At 39.5% G+C, this 20,245-nt stretch overlaps 1 protein-coding gene across 7 annotated transcripts in view; it reads right to left on the reverse strand.

Annotated features, from left to right (window-relative positions):
- The window catches only part of ATP8A1 (ATPase phospholipid transporting 8A1), a 231,995-nt gene that overhangs the window by 174,814 nt on the left and 36,936 nt on the right, over positions 1-20,245 (reverse strand). For 6 of the 7 annotated variants that reach the window (XM_078446155.2, XM_078446153.2, XM_078446157.2 and 3 more), the window contains exons 4-5: positions 19,360-19,458; positions 12,155-12,200 (exon numbers count right to left, since the gene is read on the reverse strand). In XM_078446155.2, coding sequence (XP_078302281.1) covers positions 12,155-12,200; positions 19,360-19,458 — 145 coding nt within the window. Of the gene's footprint in view, positions 1-12,154; positions 12,201-19,359; positions 19,459-20,245 lie in introns of those variants that run through there. The other variant, XM_078446159.2, reaches the window with a different exon arrangement.

The raw sequence follows: 20,245 nt of genomic DNA on the forward strand, positions 1-20,245 counted from the left end.
ATATATTTTATATATTATATATTTACATATATATTTTATATATTTATATATATTTATATGTATATTATACATATGAAATATGTATAATATACATATATATGCAATATAATATAAATTATAATATATATATTTATATGTATATTTATATGTATATTATATACATATAAATATACATATAAATATATATAAAATATACATATATAATATACATATAAACGATGAGGTCACCCCTTGCTCAAAACTCTTCAACTGGCTCCCCTTGGTTCATAAAACAAGTCCAAACATCTAGAAGGCCTTTGATTAACAGCTCCTGTCTAGTCTACCACCACCTCCCATAGCTCCCTCTGCCCCTCATACCCTGTGGTGAAAGCAACATGCTGTTTCCTGCCTCAAATCCTTTGCACATTTCCATGACTGGAACCTTCTTTCCCTCCATCCTCACCTAGATAACTCCTACATAAGTTCCAGATCTCAGCTTTAACACAACTTTTCAAGGGACACTTCATGACATCCACTCCTTTACCACTCCCCTCAAGTCCAAATAAGCTTCCCACACTTTTCCTTCAGAGTATTAAGGCAGTTCTACTATGTATTTAGTTGAGAGACAATTTATGTAAGGGCCATCTCCTGCCCAAGGCTGTAAGAGCTGTGACAATGGGAACATTTTCTATTCTGTTCACTGCTGAATACCCCGTGTTACAAAAGAGTGATACAAAGGCACTCAGTGAATACTTGCTGGATGGAAAGCTGGATTCACTAATGTGTTTGGGACCATATGAAGCCTCAGTAATGGTTACATAGATTTACTAAAGATACAACCCTGACTCCCCAGTAAGTCCCATGTTAAAAACAACAGATACACAATGTTTACAAAAGAGCTATATGACAAAACAAGTTGGTAATTCCTCAGAAAGTTAAGCACATAGCTACCATATGACTCAGAAATTCCACACCTAAGTATGTACCTAAGAGAACTGAAAACATATGTTCACATAAAAGCTTGTACACAAATGTTTATTGTAGCATTATTCATTCATAATACCCAAAAAGTAGAAACAACCCAAATGCCCATAAATTAATGAATGGTTGAATGAAATGGGGCACATCCACATGATGGAATATTATTGAGCCATAGAAAGGAATGAAATGCTGATACATGCTACAGCAAAATGAATCCTGAAGTATGCTAAATGGAAGCCAGACATAAAAGGCCACATATTGTATGATCTGATTTGTATAAAATGCCAAGAATAGATAAATCCATAGATACAGAATGTAGATTAGTGGATGTTGGAGGCTTGTGGAAGAGAGGAGTGGGGATTTAATGCCTATATGTATGGAGTTTCTTTTTGGGGTGATGAGAATATTCTGGAATCAGTGGTGATGGTGTATAACTATAAATACATGAAAAAACCAATGTATACTTGGAAATAATGAATTTATGCTATGTGAATTATAACTCAATAAGAAACAGCTACATTAAACGGTGCCAATGAACTCTTTAAACACTTGCTTAAAATAGACTTCTCAGTTTTGTAAGTTCCTAAAATGATTCCAGTGTATGGACTATATATATATATAGCCAGCGTGAGCAGTTGGAAATGTTTATGTAACCATCGGATGCACTAACATGAGTGTCCTCTGATGTCAGCTCCAGGCCACCCCTTCCAGATCTGTAATCTAAACGAGCCCTCCTTGAAATGCTGCCACTTCGCAGATGTTTGTTCGTTCACATCTAAAAATAGCCCTGAACCACTCTACTGGGTCCCACTGAACAGGATGGAAGTGTCATAACAGGCTTCCCAAACTCAGCAGACCAGCCAGGGAGTCTTTGCTCCACTAATGAGGGTGGAAACCTGTAGTACTTTCACAGAACCATGGAAAACAATCCTCCAAACCTGCTTCATGTCCCCCTTTTCCCTCTGCTCCTTCCTCGCATCCTTGCTCCCAAGGCTTCTTTCTGCACAATTGAATTGATCTACCTCCTTCCCTTAACCGACCTTTCTGCACTTCCTTCACTCTCAATCCACCTGTCCTCCTACTACCCCCTAGGGGCTCTCTGCCTCCACCCAAACGTTCCCTCAAAATTCATCGTTGAAGAGATACACTGGAAGATGTGGCTGGCTGCAAAAACGTGCACGTCTAAGAAACTTTTAAATACATATTCAGTGGACGGTGTTTTGTATCAATTATAAAATCAATGCAAGTTTGTAACAAGCCAGATAGAGCTATATAACAGGTGAGCTGACATTCTCTCATCACATGCCACTTTCTTCAGCTGAGGAATACTAATTGATGCATCGTCACATACCTTTCTCTAGACAAACATGAATATATGGGGGTGCCTGGGTGGCTCAGTCAGTTAAATGTCCCACTCCTGAATTCGGCTCAGATTGCAGTCTCATGGCTCATGAGCTCAAGCCCCATGTTGGGCTCTGCACTGATAGTATGGAGCCTGCTTGGGATTCTCTCTCTTTACCTTTCTCTCTGCCTCTCCCCTGCTCACTTGCTCTCTCTCAAAATAAATAAATGAACTTTAAAAAAAGAACATGAACATATGGACTTTTGTTTTCTTTTCTCTAAAAATTTACTTCTCTGCAGCTTGGTTTTCCACTTAACATGCCACAGATGCTTTCAGAACAAAGCACAGAGATGAGCCAGTTTTGAAAAACAAGCCACTACATGGATACATCCATTACAATGGGTCAGCTAACTGAACAGTCTTGTAAGACTCCGTAGAACATATCCACAAAAAGCTTTATCAAGGGAGAGGATATGGTGCAGCAGAAACATGAAAGGACAGGGAAGCATCAGGAGTCTGAGAAACTTCCAGGCACAGTTCTCCAGGGTCTCTTCACACTCATCTAGGACACAGATTTTGAACCTCCATTAAATGTACAATAAATCTTAATTTTAAGGAAGCCTGGAGAAAAGTTTCCAAGAGGTCTTTTATAGCCCCTAGTCAATTAGCCAAAGCAGACTGTATAACAGGATAAACCAAGTAAGCCATCAATCTATACACATCCTTAAACTAAGTAGAGAAGCGGGTTTTGGGTGCCTCTAGGGGAGTTTCAAACCCTAGACAGCACTTTATAAATCACCAGCTAGTGCATCTTGTTCTGCTCATGGCCAGGTGTCCCAAAGATAAGCATTGGGTATTTCAGCCCAGCTGTGAAACAACTCTGGTTTACACAACAGCTACACACTAATGTATTTAACTATCTTTAATTTTTATTAAAAAAATTTTTTTATGTTTATTTTTGAGAAAGATAGTACGAGCAGGAGAGGGACAGAGAGAGAGAGAGAGAGAGAGAGAGAGAGAGAGACAGAATCTGAAGCAGGCTCCAGGCTCTGTGCTGACAGCTTACAGCCCGACACAGGGCTCGAGCTCACAAACCGTGAGATCATGACCTGAGCCAAAGTCAGATGCTTAACCGACTGAGCCACCCAGGCGTCCCTCAACTATCTTCCTCTTGATGGAAATTCTGATTTCTTTTTTTTCCCTACCACCTCAAACAACACCGAAATATATTTATATGACTGTATTCTATTGGACAGGATCCTAAGAGGAAGATTGCTGGCTCTGGGCATTTGTGTTTGTACTTTTATCAGACATCAGATATAAACCACATTACCGGCCCAAGAATCATGTGCAATCTATACTCTCACATGCAACATATGAAGTTCACTGACTAAACCTAGACAAGTGCAAATTGTTATCAATCATTTGGTTTTTGGCAATCTAAATGGGTATTTGTTATCTTTTCTGAAGGCTATAGTGGCCTGGATTAGTCAAAGTGTAAATTACCTTTATGTCTCTACACTGAGTTAGAATTCTAACCCAGTGCGGTAACATTGCTTTGAATGTACTACAGACCCTCGCTGCTCAACCAGTGGTCCAGGGACCTACAGCATCATCATCATTTGGAGGCTTGTGAGAACTGAGAATAGGTTTCTACCTTCTCCTTTTCCCTTTCTTTTGTTCTTGAACTATAAAACTAGAACCAGAAATAAAGACCGGAAGTGCATAGGTTTCTTCAAACTTGAGGCTAGACCCATCTTAGGATACAGAATTCTGGGGAAATTGAAAATCAGCTCATGACATATAAAATGTTTCTGTACAAATGAAGGCTTGAATACTGGCTAAAGATAAAAGTCGATCATATAATTCACTTTGTCTCTACTTCAGAACTGGTTCCTAAACACCCAACCATAGAACAATTAAAATAAGCAATATCACGTGTATTATGCTGGTGACTGAAATAACAACGCAGTTATTTTTAATCACTGACCTCCTCTGACCCAGCTCCAACCACGTTTAGAGGAAGTGAGAAATTACGCTGGGTGCTTTTCTAAGCTTTTAGCTTTCCCAGCACCCCTTAAAGTACTTACCCCATACCTCTAGAATATCAGAGTTTAAGAAGGTGAGCTGTGGGGATGATTAGTGATGCCTAGTGAAGGGGGCTGAAAGCAAGCCATGGCAGAATTGAGAATGGCCTGTCCTATGGTGCATTAATGGCTCATTCCTTTATTGTTTTTCATTTTTTAGTTTTTTTTTTTTAATGTTTATATTTGAGAGACGGAGAGAGAGCGAGCGAGCATGAGTGGGGGAGGGGCAGCAAGAGGGGGTGTCAGAGGATCTGAAGCGGGCTCTGTGCTGATGCAGTGAGCTCGATGTGGGACTTGAACCCACAAACCATGAGATCGTGACCTGAGCTGAAGCTGGACGCTCAACCAACCGAACCAGCCAGGCACCCCTAGCTCATTCCTTTAAATGCAAAACTCCTCTCTCTGCAGTTCCAGCCAAATACACCTGCTACAGTTTTCACCCAGGCTAATTAGTCTGACAGCATGCAGAAGAGAGCTCAGACTTTCAACAAATACCTCAAATGTAACCTGTTTTTACTTAGCAGGATACTCCTTAACAGCTTTGTTGTAATGGATTTCTGTTTCGAAATGAAAACATTCTGTTAGAGTCCCTTGGGAGTTCCCTCATCAAAGGCCCTGGAGAAACTGGCAGGCTCTCAGGACCCAATCAAACGCTGCACAGGTACAGGTGCTCACTTAAGAGTCTAACACTGGGCTTCTCAGAGAGAAGCTGTCACCACTGTAAATGAAAGAGTTCATCACTGGGGCTGTTACTGAAGGTCGCTGGGGTGCCATTTGTGGGCAATCATGTTACTTCTTTAAGTGGGTAACAAGAGGTGAGTTATCCGAAAGGATGATGGGCACCAGCGAGGTCACAGAGGATGGAGAAACCACAGAAAACGTGGTACACTCTGGTTTCTACTTGGTTGTAGGCATTAGAGAGGAGTTTCAGTGCCTTGAGGAAGACAGGGCAGTGCTGAGACTGTGCCTTTGAGCTTCGCGAAGAAAGAAAGCCATCATACCCATATTAAAGCATCAATTCAGTCACTATGTAGACCCTTGCATTCCAAAGACAGTTTTAAGGCAGAAACCTCTCTGCGGCATAAGCTGACATTGCACAAAACTCTCCTGTGTGATATCTGCACGGTCAGTGAGGAGCCTGCTTGGGATTCTCTCTCTCTCCCTCTCTTGCATGTGCACTCGCTCTCTCTCAGAATAAATAACTAAAAAAAAAAAAAAAGGGCAAGTCAAGCAACAATCTGCTTGGAGTCTGCCAACACAAAAGACAAAGGCAACTTTCTGAATTCTGCTCTTATCCCTGTTCTATATATGGCTTTTCCATCGGTGATACCACTTCCATTACCCACTTACAAAACTTGTAACAATGGGCCTCACTGGCAGCATCAGTGTTCCTGAGACCTTCTTAAGAATGAAATCCTGGGGCCCCTGGGGAGGCCTACAGAAACTCTAGGGGCATCTCCCAGAAAGCTGTTTTTGACCAGTGACTTATAAAAACGATATGGGTGAGATGATGTGATCAGAGAGCACGAGGATCAGCAATCCCCTTTTCTCAAAATGTTTCCCCTCAATCCTGCTCACAGAGTCATCTATCATTCGCTTTTTCCCTCACTGACTTGAACAATTCCTTGAAGGAAAGATCTCCCTCCACTGCCGCAGTAATCAATCCATCCCACCATTCTTGCAGCCAGGCTCTAGCTCTGCAGCTTAGAGCTGGGGCACCCGGGAAGACTCACGACTTCTTAAATGCTGGACGTAGTGGGTGTCACAGTCTAATTCGGTGGTATTTGCTGCTTGATGAGGTTCCTTCTCCTTCGCCGAGCCCAGGTGGATCTGTTCGCTGTGCATTTTCCTGTGCCTTCCTGTCATCATTGCCCCACCCCTCTCCTTGATTCAGCAAGAGTCGATCTCTTGGGGCACCTGGGTGGCACAGCCAGTTAAGCATCTGACTCTTGATTTCAGCTCAGGTCATGATCTCATGGTTTGTGGGATTGAGCCCCATGTTGGGCTCTGTACCAACAGCATGGAGCCTGCTTGAGATTCTCTCTCCCTCCCTCTCTCTCTCTCTCTACCCCTCCCCCACATGCTCGCCCGCACACTCTCTCTTTCTCTTTCAAAATAAATTAAACTTAAAAAATAAAAGTTAATCTGTCTGCTCCCCGCACCACCCCAAATTCTTCTTTCAAAAGCACAACTGGGAACCTAGCCATGCTCTTCAGTATTTCTTTCCAACTTCTCCACGCTGGTTTTCAAAAGCCTCCAAAAAAGGACCCTAACTTGCCTTCCAATGCTTGCCTCCACTGCTCTGTGACAAGTATCTTATGCTCTAGCTGAAATAGACTATTTCCCAGAATACATCTCAGGCCTTCCCACCTCCTCCTGAATCACCCACTGCTACCATTCCAATAGCTCTGCTTACTGAAAGCCCACTCGTCCTTCACGAGCCTGGAAAATGACATTTTGGAATTCCCACCTCTCTCATTTGGTCCCTTCCAGTTTTTCGATCTTGTATCATACTATTAGTGGGCATCTTATGTCTCTGCCAGATCATCATTTCCTGTAGAACAAGAACGCAGACTGGTTTCTTTCTGTGTTTTCTGCACTGGGTCTTATACAAGGTGGATGCGCGGTGAGGACTTACTCAAGTGAAATAACTAATGTTCGAACTTTGGATCACACCTGTTTTTCCTCTTTAACAATGGCCCTAAATTTCCTCAGTGGTTTTTTGCTCCTCAGTATGCAACTTTTATTTATGGGACAAATGGAAGACAATCTGGGGTTGTATTCCCCTCATATAAATGCCTGGTCTCCATCGAGAGCTGTTGCTGAAAATACCTAACCAGTTCAATTTATACAACTCTAAGATCTTTGTGACAGTTTGAAAATATTAAGTCTTACAAGTGTCTGAAAACATTATTTAGGCCATACATGTGCTCCATTTTTAAGCCCGATGTTTAAGATCATGGAAGCACTAGTTTCTAGGAACTATTTATAGGTAAGACAATGCACATGTGGCAGAGTATATGTTCAGGCCTACTGCACAGACCAGATGTGGGGAGACCTCCAGGGAGACAAAAAGGCAGCACTCCGGCTTTTTCAACAAGCAGGACAGTGGTACTACCTTAAGTCCCTTAGCATGGGATGAACTTAACCAGATGGATTCAGCCTGATGGTAGGCCGTTTCAGGGTTAACGTCCTGAAACATATTCCACCCAGGCCAACTCAACACCTTTTTCACAAAGGGCTTTAAAGGTGAAATGGTTTCCAGTGGGAGACAGGCAACTACGTGCCCTGCAGGGAAGAAGCCCCTTAGTGGCTATCAGCCAGTACCAACTCAATTCCACTTCTGAAAAGGCTGATGTAGCTCCAGGGAAGGAAGACACAAGTAAAGCTGAGATCTCCTATTTTTAGCTACATGCCTACTTGTTGTTGTCCTTTTCTACATTAAAACTGAAAAACAACTATTAAAAACCTACTCTAGGGGTGCCTGGGTGGCTCAGTCCCTTTTAAGCTTCCGACTCGACGTCAGCTCAGGTCATCTCATGGTTCATGGGTTCAAGCCCCATGTTGGGCTCTCTTCTGACAGCTTGGAGCCTGCTTGGGATTCTCTCTTTTCTCTCTGCCTCTCCCCTGCTCACGCACTCTGTCTCTTTCTCTCAAAATAAGTAAACCTTAAAAAAGTTAATCTCATGTCTGCTACATGATAGAGCAATGTATGAAACAATCTAACTAGGAATTTCTGGTGGTCCTCGTTCAACTATGGCATCAGATCAGGTGACTGATGGGCTGCCAGGTGTCACAGGTAGCTCCCATCCATTCTCCCCTGTGAAAGGTATACACTCCACCCTTCAGGGAAGACAGCCAAACCTGGGATTTTAAAAAAGCAAATCTGTTTCATTGGGGGATTTTTTAATTTTAAGATCCTAAATATCTCTCTCAGTCTGCACCTGAACCCCATTTTTCCCCAGGCGTCCGTAATGTGATCTTGTGTGAAACTAGTGTTCCATTTGAAATGCTGGCATGCTAGCCACAATAGCATTTCAAATATATGTTTACGTATTCAAAAGAGAAGCAGCTCAACCACTATAATAAATTCATACAGAGATTGCCTTCAATTTACGTATCATAATGATAATAACAAATTTATATTCTACAAATTCCTGCCAAGCTAAATTTGGCAAAACCACCCAGATTAGGGAAAACTATGAGAGACTGCTTCCAGTGTGTGTATGTGTGTGTGTGTGTGTGTGTGTGTGTGTGTGTGTATACACATGGAGTGAGGTATATCAAATACCGTGAGTTCAAATATAGAGGAAGAAATCAGAGAAAATGAAGGTAAGTTTAGATGCAAAGAAAACCAGGGCATTCTGAATGCCCTGCTCTGGAGCAGTGCTCTGGAGCTCTGGGTAATGCAAGTGATAAGTGGACCCAGTACTGTGTTCACAGGAGGCAAAGCAGAGTAAAATGATGATATGATGGCTTCAACAGACAAGGTGCAGAGGCAGCAAGAGCTTCTGTCACATTAGCATTTTATCAGTGCCTGCAGAACAGTCTGGGACACAGTGTTTTGAAAACACTGCTCTTCATCTTGCTTACAGCCCAGATAATGAATTTCTAAGGCGGCTCCTTTCATTTCTAGTCTCTTATTGCTTTTTGTCTGTACTCAAGTCTATAGATGGAGAGTGGTTCATTCATCCATACAGGCAGGCCCCTGAGCTAAGAGACATGGGAAACAGAAAGATGAGTAAAAGGGCCCACCTACCTAGTACACACAAACCATCACATAACAAAAACACAGGAAGCAATCACAATTTATTGGGAGGAGCGAACCACAAAACTCAAAGACTCACTCATCCTCCCTGGACTTCTGGCCATCAATTTACACTGCTCTCCCTCAGCAACCAGGACCTCAGAGACCAATATGCAGTTTTGCACTGGCCAGCCCACTGAACCATTTACCTAAGCAACTTCTCTATCTCTAGGACAAGAAATGCCTTGTTCCCGTAAGTACTGATGATAGACACAAAATGTAAAGTTTATGAAGTCATGCATTAGGTCCTAAATCCGTAATTTAATCCCTGCTTGGAATCATTAGTTCATGAAAATTAAGCATCAGACAATCTCCAGTTAAATGGTTGAAAATGTTGTAAATGAAATTATGAATTTATATTTCTGAAGTCATTAGGGAATGACAGAGATAAAAGTCACTCTCGAGTGTTTCAATGTAAAATGAAGAGACAAAATATTTATTTCTGTAAGAATATATGATTAATATTTGAATCTGACAGAATGGTGTCCTCTTAAATATTACATGGTCTTGAGAAACATTTATAAAATGAAAATTTAAGTTAAATACTTCAAATGTCTGTCAAAAATTAATTATTTTTCAAAAATACCCCCCTTCCCACTCCTATACCCATTCTTGCCTCCAATTCAGGAAGGCAAATTGAATTTCATTCTGGTCTAATGACAACAGATGGCTTTTATATCAAGCAGTTTGAGTTATCTGACAGCAAACAGTATCCTACTCAAACATTTCTGTTACCTCCTATTAACTAACTACAATACAAAAAGACAACCAACATTCAGCTAGGCAAAGAGGAAAAAAAGAAAAGTCTATTCCCTCAGAAAATAAATTCAAGTATCAAACTAAGAGCCATAGTTTCTTGGAAATAGAATTTTCAAGTTTTCTGCTGACTTGAAGTGGTTTTTATAGCTACTAAGCTCTAATATTTTATTTTTGACATGAGTTTTATGTCACTACAGAAGCTTTCTCTTCTTCATTTTTAGCCAGAGAGCTAATCTTGTTAATCCAGGATAAACTGATGAACCAAGAAACAATATTTTCTCTAAATAGGAGAGAAAAGTGAGTATTTCCGGCAGTAGGTAGTACCTGGAAAATTGGAAAACCCATCAGTACAAGGTGTGGTAGCCTACAATCATCTTAGCTATGATGGCTGCTCTTCAATCGTACAATGTTGACTTCTTGGGCCAGTACTTGAAAATAAATAACTGCTAGTCCCTGAAGATAGCCCTTTGCTACAAGATACACTATGTATTGGAAAAAAAAAACCAGTTACATATTTTTGGTTCAAAAGATGCTGCTGAATATTCTAAGCAACATGGCAACAAGCGCAAATGTATTTTCTCACATTGTCCAAAATACCAGAACCTGTAACGTGTGGATTTTTTTTCCCCTTTCAATTCCCAATGGTTGTCTCTTCACACCCAAATTCCTGGAGTACTTTGTCCCCAGGCTTCTAATAGCTTCCTATTCCATTCCACTCTGTTCTTTCAACTTTAATCTGGATGGTCATCCTGTCTCTTTTCCACTTGTAAACCTTCAATAGCTACTCAGTACACTCAAGAGAAGTTGGAATCTCCTTGGCTTGGCATTCAGGCCCTGGAAAATTTGACCTTGACCCTATTTTTTAATCATGTGTTTGCTTCCCTTTGATATGAATCTCCTTTCTTCATCTGGCAATCTGGTAACAGTTCAACAAAGCAATCCAGAAGCCTTTTTCATCTCTGTTCAGGATAACCTCTGTTCCCTCTTTCCCAACACACATGTAATATCTTCCCCATTTGGATGCCTCTGCTCATCCAAAGTGTTCCCCAAAATTCAAGATCTATCTCAAATTACCCCACAATTTCCTTTCCTTCTCTTGGACCCATATAGTATTTGACATAGGAACCATTATTTGCCACAAAAATCTACAGAGACATTGAGATCATGTATGCCAAAACTTTCATTTTCCACACAAGAGCATATTTTACCCTTGGGCTTTTATATAGTTCCCATCTTACACTTTTTCATATGTCCCATAATAAATATTATAAGCTCAGTAAATATTTTGTAAACGTATTAGAGGATACTTTAATTAATGTACCTTTCACAAATGTATCAAAAATCAGCAGATAATCCCTTTAGTGGAAGGTAAAAGCAGATGATCCCTTTGGAAGAAAAGCAGGGTGTTTGGCAGAGTCCCATAAAAATCACAGCAGTATAAAAATACTGTTTTTAATCACCAGCTGATTTGGGCACACATGACTGTTCCTCATCACATTAGGAAACTTCAGAGAAAAATGAGATTCTCAGATGGGGCAAGCTCAGGGATGGGTTAAGGTGTCTATTTCACGTGATCCTGGGTATTTTTTTTAAGAATATAAGAGCATTATGGTCTATTTACTTGTGTGAGAGGTCATTTTGATTCTTGCTGTGTCAAAATGAGACCCACAACAAAAAAGCCAGGTCAAATGCCATGTACTTCCCAGAAGCTGGCCTGGTTTTTGTTTTATTTATTTCTGGAGCATATATCATCTGTGTGTACAGTATAACACAAAGTGTTTCCAACATGCCTTTTAACAAGTAGCTTCACATCTGATTATTTTCTATAAATCTTACCTAGAGTAACATCTATTGATCACTAACAAAATATAGACATTTTGCAGCATTTAAACACAACTGATTTCATGGACAGTACTCGGGAATGCATTGCTATGAGGCACTTACGCATATTAAAAATGTTATCTTTCAAAAGTATTATACTGTAAATCACTCTAATGTGAATTTAAGTATTATGCTAATAAATACTACAAAAAAAAAAAAAAAAAAAAGAAAGAAAAAAAGAGTCTCCCCTGGAACAAAAACTTAAGAGATACAAGGTATTTAGGTATTTTCAATTGAATTACATTTCATTGATGTGATCTATATATATTACCAGAGTGTATTTGACAGATAAGAGAAATTAAAATGTAAAATTCCTACCTTGTGTCTGTTTCTTGTTCACTGCATTATCAGCTTTATGTCGTTTCTAAAGTTTAAAAGCAAAAAACAAAAACTGTGAAAAAGTGGATGAGATGAATAAAACAAAGTAGCATCTTTATACAAAAAATATTTCTTTTAATTTATGTTTCTCAAGGCTTTTATCCTTTTATACCCATATCAATTTTATAAGCATGCTGGGGTGTGCCGATAAGAAGAATCAGAGGGTATGTGGGAATTTTAAAATTGAAAACACAATCCATAGAATGTTCACATAGTATTCCTCTTCTGGGAGCACAGAGTAGAGTCCTCAGAAGCATCCTACATTATTATACAGGTAAGACTAAAATTTTAATGTACTAGAAAAGGCTGATTTAGCCTTTTACTTAAATAATTCACTTAAAAAAGGCAACTGCCTAAGAGAATTATCTGTAATAACTACCGTTTAATAATGGTACTGAAGTATTTTCAGCTTCTTATGAAATTCCTTATCTAATTAGGCCAAGTACATCTTCCATAATTTAATGGCATGCTGATGTCTGCCAATGACTAGAACCAAACACATATACCATTTTCATAAAGCTTCTTCTATCCACTGCTTCTGAATGGTCCCTTCTCCCCATTATAAACCATTTAATCACAGGATATCCTATTCTCCTTCCTGTTAAAAGCATCAAAAAAAAAAAAAAAAAAAAAAAGGTAAACAGGTGTGTTAGCTTAAGTCTAAGTGGGTGAGTTTGAAGAGTCACATAAGCCAAGGTTTTGGAGCAGAGAGTAAAAGAAACTAAAGGTCAGAGGAAAGGTGAGAATTTGAGTGGCCAAGGGAAGCTATCTTGTCTATGGTTCAACTAGAGGTTTTTCATAGCTTCTGTCTAAACTTACAGCATCAAGTGTAACACATCAGCCTTGGTTGACGTTGCAGGAAAGTGTTGAATTTAACTAACTCTGAGCTCAAAGATTCTATCATATAAAGCTCAAGGTCAGATTTAGCTGCATATACATGACTTTAAGGTGGGTTGGAATGCACATAAAACAACTGAGTTCCTAATTTTTTCATTTGAGAAGAAATACAGTTTTTAGAATCACAGTACACAAATGACAATACTCTCCAAGAGAAAAGGCCAGAGTTGTGGATTAGCCCTCCTCCCAAACACAGCAATACTCAGGAGGGATGACATAATAGCAGGCAGTGTGAACTCAGTTTAGCCAAACAATCAGCCACTGAACTGTACAAAGTGCAAACAGGGCATTCAAAACGCCTCTGTGGAAGGCTTGTAGAAGATAATTCTTGCCATATCCATATGTAGGAACACACTACAATTCTTTCTGAGAACAAAACACTCACTAACAAAACTGGAATAATGTAGACTTTCATTAGGCAAATTACTGCTTCCAAAAGTAAGCTTATGATTTACCAGCAAATGTTCTTAAATGAATTTTTAAAGTTTGTTTAAATTTGTAGCATTAGGGGCGCCTGGGTGGCTCAGTCAGTTGAGCGTCCGACTTTGGCTCAGGTCAGGATCTTGCTGTTCCTGAGTTCAAGCCCCGCGTCAGGCTCTGTGCTGACAGCTCAGAGCCTGGAGCTTGCTTTGGTTTCTGTGTCTCCCACTCTCCACCTCCAACCCCCCTCAAAAATAAGTAAACGTTAAAAAAAATTCAAATTTGTAGAATCAGTAGAGAATATTTTACAATTGATAAAACTCTAACATACTCTTGTTAGCAATGATCTTAAGAAAATTAGAAAGTAACCCAAAATAAATTTTGGTCCAAAATAATGGTCCAAAGCAAATTTAGATATTTGAATGAAGTACAAATACTTCCAAAACAATGCATATCTATGACAGACAATGGTTAGACTTCCAACTGAAGGAGACAAATAAAAGCTAATTAATGAAACATTCCACTTAAACAGGAAATTTAATCTTAGTGAAACCTAAGGAGATCCTAAACATTACTTTCCATCTACAGAGAATTCTTGTACAGGAGCAGCCCTTTCCTCAGCCTTCCCTCCACAGAATAAATTAGGTTGCTTGCAAGAAACAATTGTGTTGAGTATACATAAGGATCCAGCCAGACAGGCAGGTTCTAACCTTAGTACTATAAAAAGATCATATCTTTAATTCCAAACAGATCATTATTCCTTCTAAAATGAACAGTTCAAAGAATATTAATGGAGTTACTCTGTGAGTTCAAATAACTCCACTGTCCTATAACGAGAATTCACTTAATGTCACTGAGGGCTCGTGAACTATTTAATATTATCAATATTTAGTTGACAGTGCACCAATAAACTACTGTGTAAATAGTGCCATGAACTTCAGGATACTTAAGTACGTAATGCTGACCACACCCTCCTGGGAGCTGTCTCCTGCTTCCTAAGCATTTATCACATCATTGTCCCGGTGTTCCATCTGTAGCTTGGCCCCTTCTTTGTCTCTTCTCTTGTTACTCAGTGATGGAATTGTTCAAGGCTTATACCCAGCCCTCTTCGCTTCTTATTCTATACTCTCTCCCTGGCTCAGCTCATCCATACCTGCAGTTTCAATTATAATTGATACATATTTACCAGCCAACATTCTCACTGGAGCTCCAGATGGTTATATCCAGTTGCCTCCTTGACATCTCCCTCTGGCAGTCTCAGAGGCATCTTGAACTATGACCAAAAAGCAATCTAGGACTTTAACCCCCAAGACGTGGTCCTTGTTTCAGACATGGAACCACATACCATCTACTTGCACAAACCAGGAACTTGAGAGTTAACCTTAGCATTTTCTTCTCCTTCTCACTTCCATCCAATCTATTTCTTATTCATTCAATAATGTTTACAAAACAATATGAGCCAGGCCCTGTTACTGAGGGTAACATCCCTGAGGATGCAGCAGTGAAAAAGCACAAAACTCTTAGTCTTTATGGAGCTTACATTCTAGTGGTTGGAGAGAAAATATGAACAAAATAAGCATGTTGGATGGTGATAAGTCTTGTCAATTCTACTCCTAAATATATATAGAATTCATTTTTCTGTATTGCTTTATCTACAATACCACTCGGTCTCAGACCTCATTTTTTTATAGCAACTACCAGAATATTATTCTAACTAGTCTACCCAAATCCTCTCTTTCCTTACAATCCATTTTCTATATTTTAGTCAAAAGGATATTTGGATGATGACAATACAGTTAGCATTTATTCATCACCTTACTATAACTAGGCATTGTTCTAAGGACTTCAGTGTATCATTTAATTCTTTTGTTTAAATTTTTTTTAAATTTTATTTATTTTTGATAGAGAGAGCACAAGTGGGGGAGGGGCAGAGAGAGAAGGAGACACAGAATCCGAAGCAGGCTCCAGGCTTGGAGCTGTCAGCACAGAGCCCGACGCGGGGCTCGAACTCACAAATTGCGAGATCATGACCTGAGCCAAAGTCGGACGCTCAACTGACTGAGCCACCCAGGTGCCCCAGTGCATCATTTAATTCTTATGATAGCTGATAGCCGGTGTGGTTACTTGATTGTCTGTCTCCTCTACTGGGCTGCAAGTTCCATCATGGCTACTTTTATTCACTAACACATTCCCAGTAGTTGGTCTCTGAATATTGTAGACTTTAAAAAAACATCTGTTTTATAATGAATAAAGTTGATCAGAGCTTAAGTTAACAAGTGTATAGCAAAGAAGGCATGTTTTCTGTGGTGAATATCATCATTTAGCAACCAACCTTGACCCTTATCATAAGAGTTGACATTTGACACGATGCTTTTTTTTTTTTTAAATGAAAAGTTCTCCACTAATTTCAGAATATTTTCAAGTAGGTATTTATGTCATTTGCTACCTGCACATTAAAAACAGGAAACTGCATTTTGTTGAGCTGGGCAAAGCATCAGGTGTTAAAATGCACTGGGTGCATAAGTCTTAGGTGTCTCACCTGGAGTGTTCAATATAAAAGAAGGTTTACTGTAATGTAAGCTGTGTTTTATTCACTGATGAAAGAGTGGCAGACATTACTGGTCTTCACCACTATCTAGTTCTCCTCTATTTTCATGGACACTGAGATTAGCCTCCTTTTTGTTTTGTCACTAGTTCTGGTATCAGACTGTAAGCAGATGTGATGTGCTTTATTTTTGGGGCAAAAACTTCTGGACCTCCATTCTCTCTCCCTCTGCTCTGGTGACCACCAACGTTCCACACAGTAGACCCTTGATTCAGCTGCATCCCTGAGTGACTACATGGTGCGTCCTGCCCTCCCTTCCTCCCAGAAAAAATACCTGCAGTGTCTTTGAGTACGTGAAAAGAAACTTAGGTTTAAGCCACTGATATTTGGGACATGATTACTACTGCAACAAAAGTTCAGCACATCCTATAAGTAACCTAGTAAATTCTTGGCACCAAAGTACTGCTTCATACATTTCATTGAAGGAATGGACAAATATATGTATTCACTGCAATTACTGATAAAGATACATTACTGATAAAGATACTCCTTGGGCAATCATCTAAACCATTTGATTTTTTTTCCCCCTAGGGAGTACTTTTTCAAACTTTCTATCACCTTACAAGTTGACATAAATGTCTCGTTAAACCATTCTTAAGGACTTATTTTACTCAGTTTTTTTTTTTTCAGTTTATTTACCTTGAGAGAGAGAGAGAGAGAGAGAGAGAGAGCGAGCGAGCACACATGCATGCGCCCACAAGCAAGGCAGGGGCAGAGAAGGAGGGAGAGAAAGAATCCCAAGCAAGCTCCATGCTGGCAGCACAGAGCCCAATGCAGGGCTCGAACTCACAAACCAGGAGATCATGACCTGAGCCCAAATCAAGACTCAGATGCTTAACCAACTGGGCCACCCAGGTGCCCCTATTTTACTCAATTTCTTAACAATGATTTTATTGGAAAAGCACTCCACGTAATACTATTTCTCCCCACAAGTGTTATTATATCCTCCAGGAATTGCCTGGAAAGCTGCTTTCTGATAGTACACAATTATTACATTGTGCCAACAAGAGTTCTATTTAAAAGAAAAACACCTTTTGGATAATATTTTATTCACCTTTTAATAATATTTATACGTTTCCATAGAGAGGGGTTCTAAAAACCATAGCTAGAGAACTTAGAGGTTTGTTAGAAGGAAAAGAAGAAAGATAGGCAGCTTACAGCAGGGATGATAATGCAGGGCTCTGGAGCCAAACTGCCTTCTTTTGAATTCTGACAGCCCCAGTTATTAACTGGATGACCCTGAGCAAGTGACCTTGCTCCTCTATGCCTCCTCTCCCTCATCCGTAAAATGGGAGCAATATCAATAATCCTTTAAAGAGTTGCTGTAAGACTTAAAAATGTAAAGGATATCGAACCAGCACATGGATCCCAGAAGCTCAATAAATGTGATCGATCCTACTGTTGGTGACTTGCCACAATATAGAGGAGCACTGGATGAGACAGAGCTCTGATCCCAACTGCGTTCTTGGACAGGCTCATGACCTCCCTAAACCCCAGTTTCCTTACCTTTAAAACGGGATTAATATTCAACTTTTAAAGGTACTGAAGAAATGAAATGGGAAAAACATGTACAAAAACAACAGCACAATGTCTAGTAAATAACCTATGCTTAATCAAAATTATGTCAAAGAGAGAAAAGGGACTACATAAAGCAAAGAAAGTGACAAATTATAGTAAAGACCGATCCTTATGGACTGCCAAATCCAAGTACAATTTAAAGGATTTAAAGGTAAGTCTGTGTGGAACAATACAGGTAAAAAGAGAGTCCCTGACATTTTCAGTTTGTGGTCCCCTTCAAGCATGTTATTTCCAGGGAAGAGGATAGTGATGTTTTACAGACATGCAAACAGACAACCTCTGTCTATACTCCTAGACACTTGGAGGTTTTTGAGACTGATGCTTCAAATGGACATTTGACCCATTTCAAATGAGTCTAGTGAAGCTATGGCTCATGCGTTCTTATGAGTTCCCAATTTGATTCTCTACAGAAATAATATTAATGTTTGTGCAACTTTAAATTGGAGCTTCCCAGAGAATGTCTCAGCCTTTCCTCACCTTACCATCTGACTTGCCTAAGGCCTGACAGAAAGTCATTTCAGATTGGCCAAGTATTTAAAGAGCATAGGAAAAAATACATTCGCTTCCTCAACTGAGGTAGTTAAAATAACGGTAAAACAGAGGAAAAAAGAAAAGTCTGAATTTATTTTGGGGAACTTATTTTATTTTGTTTTTAATTTTTTTTTTAACGTTTATTTATTTTTGAGACAGAGAGAGACAGAGCATGAACGGGGGAGGGGCAGAGGGAGGGAGACACAGAATCTGAAACAGGCTCCAGGCTCTGACCGTCAGCACAGAGCCCAATGCGGGGCTCGAACTCACAGACCGCGAGATCGTGACCTGAGCCGAAGTCGGCCGCTTAACCGACTGAGCCACCTAGGCGTCCCGGGGGAACTTATTCTATAAAAGGGAAATGGACTTCCTCTTTTCTCAGCTACTACAGAATAATAATAAAAATAGCATATATGTTGGTACTTTCTTTTAAGAAAATAAAAGGAAACTTAGAACTACTAATGATGAAAAGGAATCAAAAGTATTTAATAAAGTAAAAACCATGCCTATAAATTAAAAATACATTAAAAGCCCTTTACATTTAGATAATTTGGAGGGTACCATGTTTAACTTGAAATAAAGTTCAAATTGAAAACTGGGCATAATTGAAATTAATGTTCAAATATAGTTTTCTCTCCAAGCCAATTATTACATTTAATTTCTTGGGGCACATGGGTGGCTCAGTCGGTTAAATGTCCAACTTTGGCTCAGGTCATGAGCTCGCAGTTCGTGAGTTCAATCCCCGCATTGGGCTCTGTGCTGACAGCTCAGAGCCTGGAGCCTGCTTCGGATTCTGTGTCTCCCTCTCTCTCTCTGCCTCTTCCCTGCTCACACTCTTTCTGTTTCTCAAAAATAAATAAACACTAAAAAAATGTTTTTAATTAATTTCTTTTATTACTAAACTACAAACATGGAGAACACTCTAACAAGTGGTCTGTAACAGTAAAACTGTAGAAACTAAGAGGAATGAGCTCCAGAATACATTCTACATATTTTTAAGTTGAATAAGCATTTTAAATAGCCTCTGCCAAGAATTAAACTTAAAGAAAAATGTATAAAAATATGTATATAAAATAACCATCACATTTGTTTATGAAAAAAATCAAATACTTACAATATCTTCTATTATCTCTTTGATAGCTGCCACAGCTAAGATAAATAACAGAGGAACCAGTGTTGTGTAGCGACCTGTTGGTGATACATCAGGTATTTGCTATTTGGGGGGGGGGGGGGGGGGGGAAAGAAATCCAGTGAGAACCAGCAAGTTTATAACATATTTAAAAACAACCCCGTCCTAGTGCCTCTTAAAATATGCTTCAGTGATTTTACTCTCACGGCAGACTAACACTGGGTGAGGCAATTGGCTCGTATCTAGTAAGTGGCTTTGGAAGAACATGATAGCTCGCTTCATGGCAAGCTGTTGTATGTAGGGGAGTTAAATTAATACCATACCATCTTTAAAACTGATATTTTAAAAACACACTGAACCACATGGGAAAATAGCCACGCATTGCTGTATGGTTAAAGCAGAATGTAAAACATATGTATTATACGATCTTCTTTTTGTAGGCTAAATGAATAAATAATATTTAGGGTTGGGAGGGGCAGGGGGAAAGATGGCCAGGAGAAAATACACCCCAAATTTTAGGGTAGTTGTCTCTGAGTGGTGGAAAAATAATAGTTTTAATTTTTTTACGCTTTGTTGTGTTTTCTTATTATTTTTACAATGAATGTATGCTTTTTAATACAATGAAACTTGTTTTCCCTGAATTACTACTCAATTACAAAAGGAAATGTTTAAAAAAAAGTTTTTTTTAATGTTTATTTATTTTTGAGACAGAGAGACAGAGCATGAACGGGGGAGGGTCAGAAAGAGAGGGAGACACAGAATCTGAAACAGGCTCCAGGCTCCGAGCTGTCGGCACAGAGCCCAATGCGGGGCTCGAACTCATGGACCATGAGATCATGACCTGAGCCAAAGTTGGAGGCTCAACTGACTG

This window comes from Panthera onca, chromosome B1, assembly GCF_046562875.1.
Source record: "Panthera onca isolate mPanOnc1 chromosome B1, mPanOnc1 haplotype 2, whole genome shotgun sequence".
Taxonomy (NCBI): domain Eukaryota; kingdom Metazoa; phylum Chordata; class Mammalia; order Carnivora; family Felidae; genus Panthera; species Panthera onca.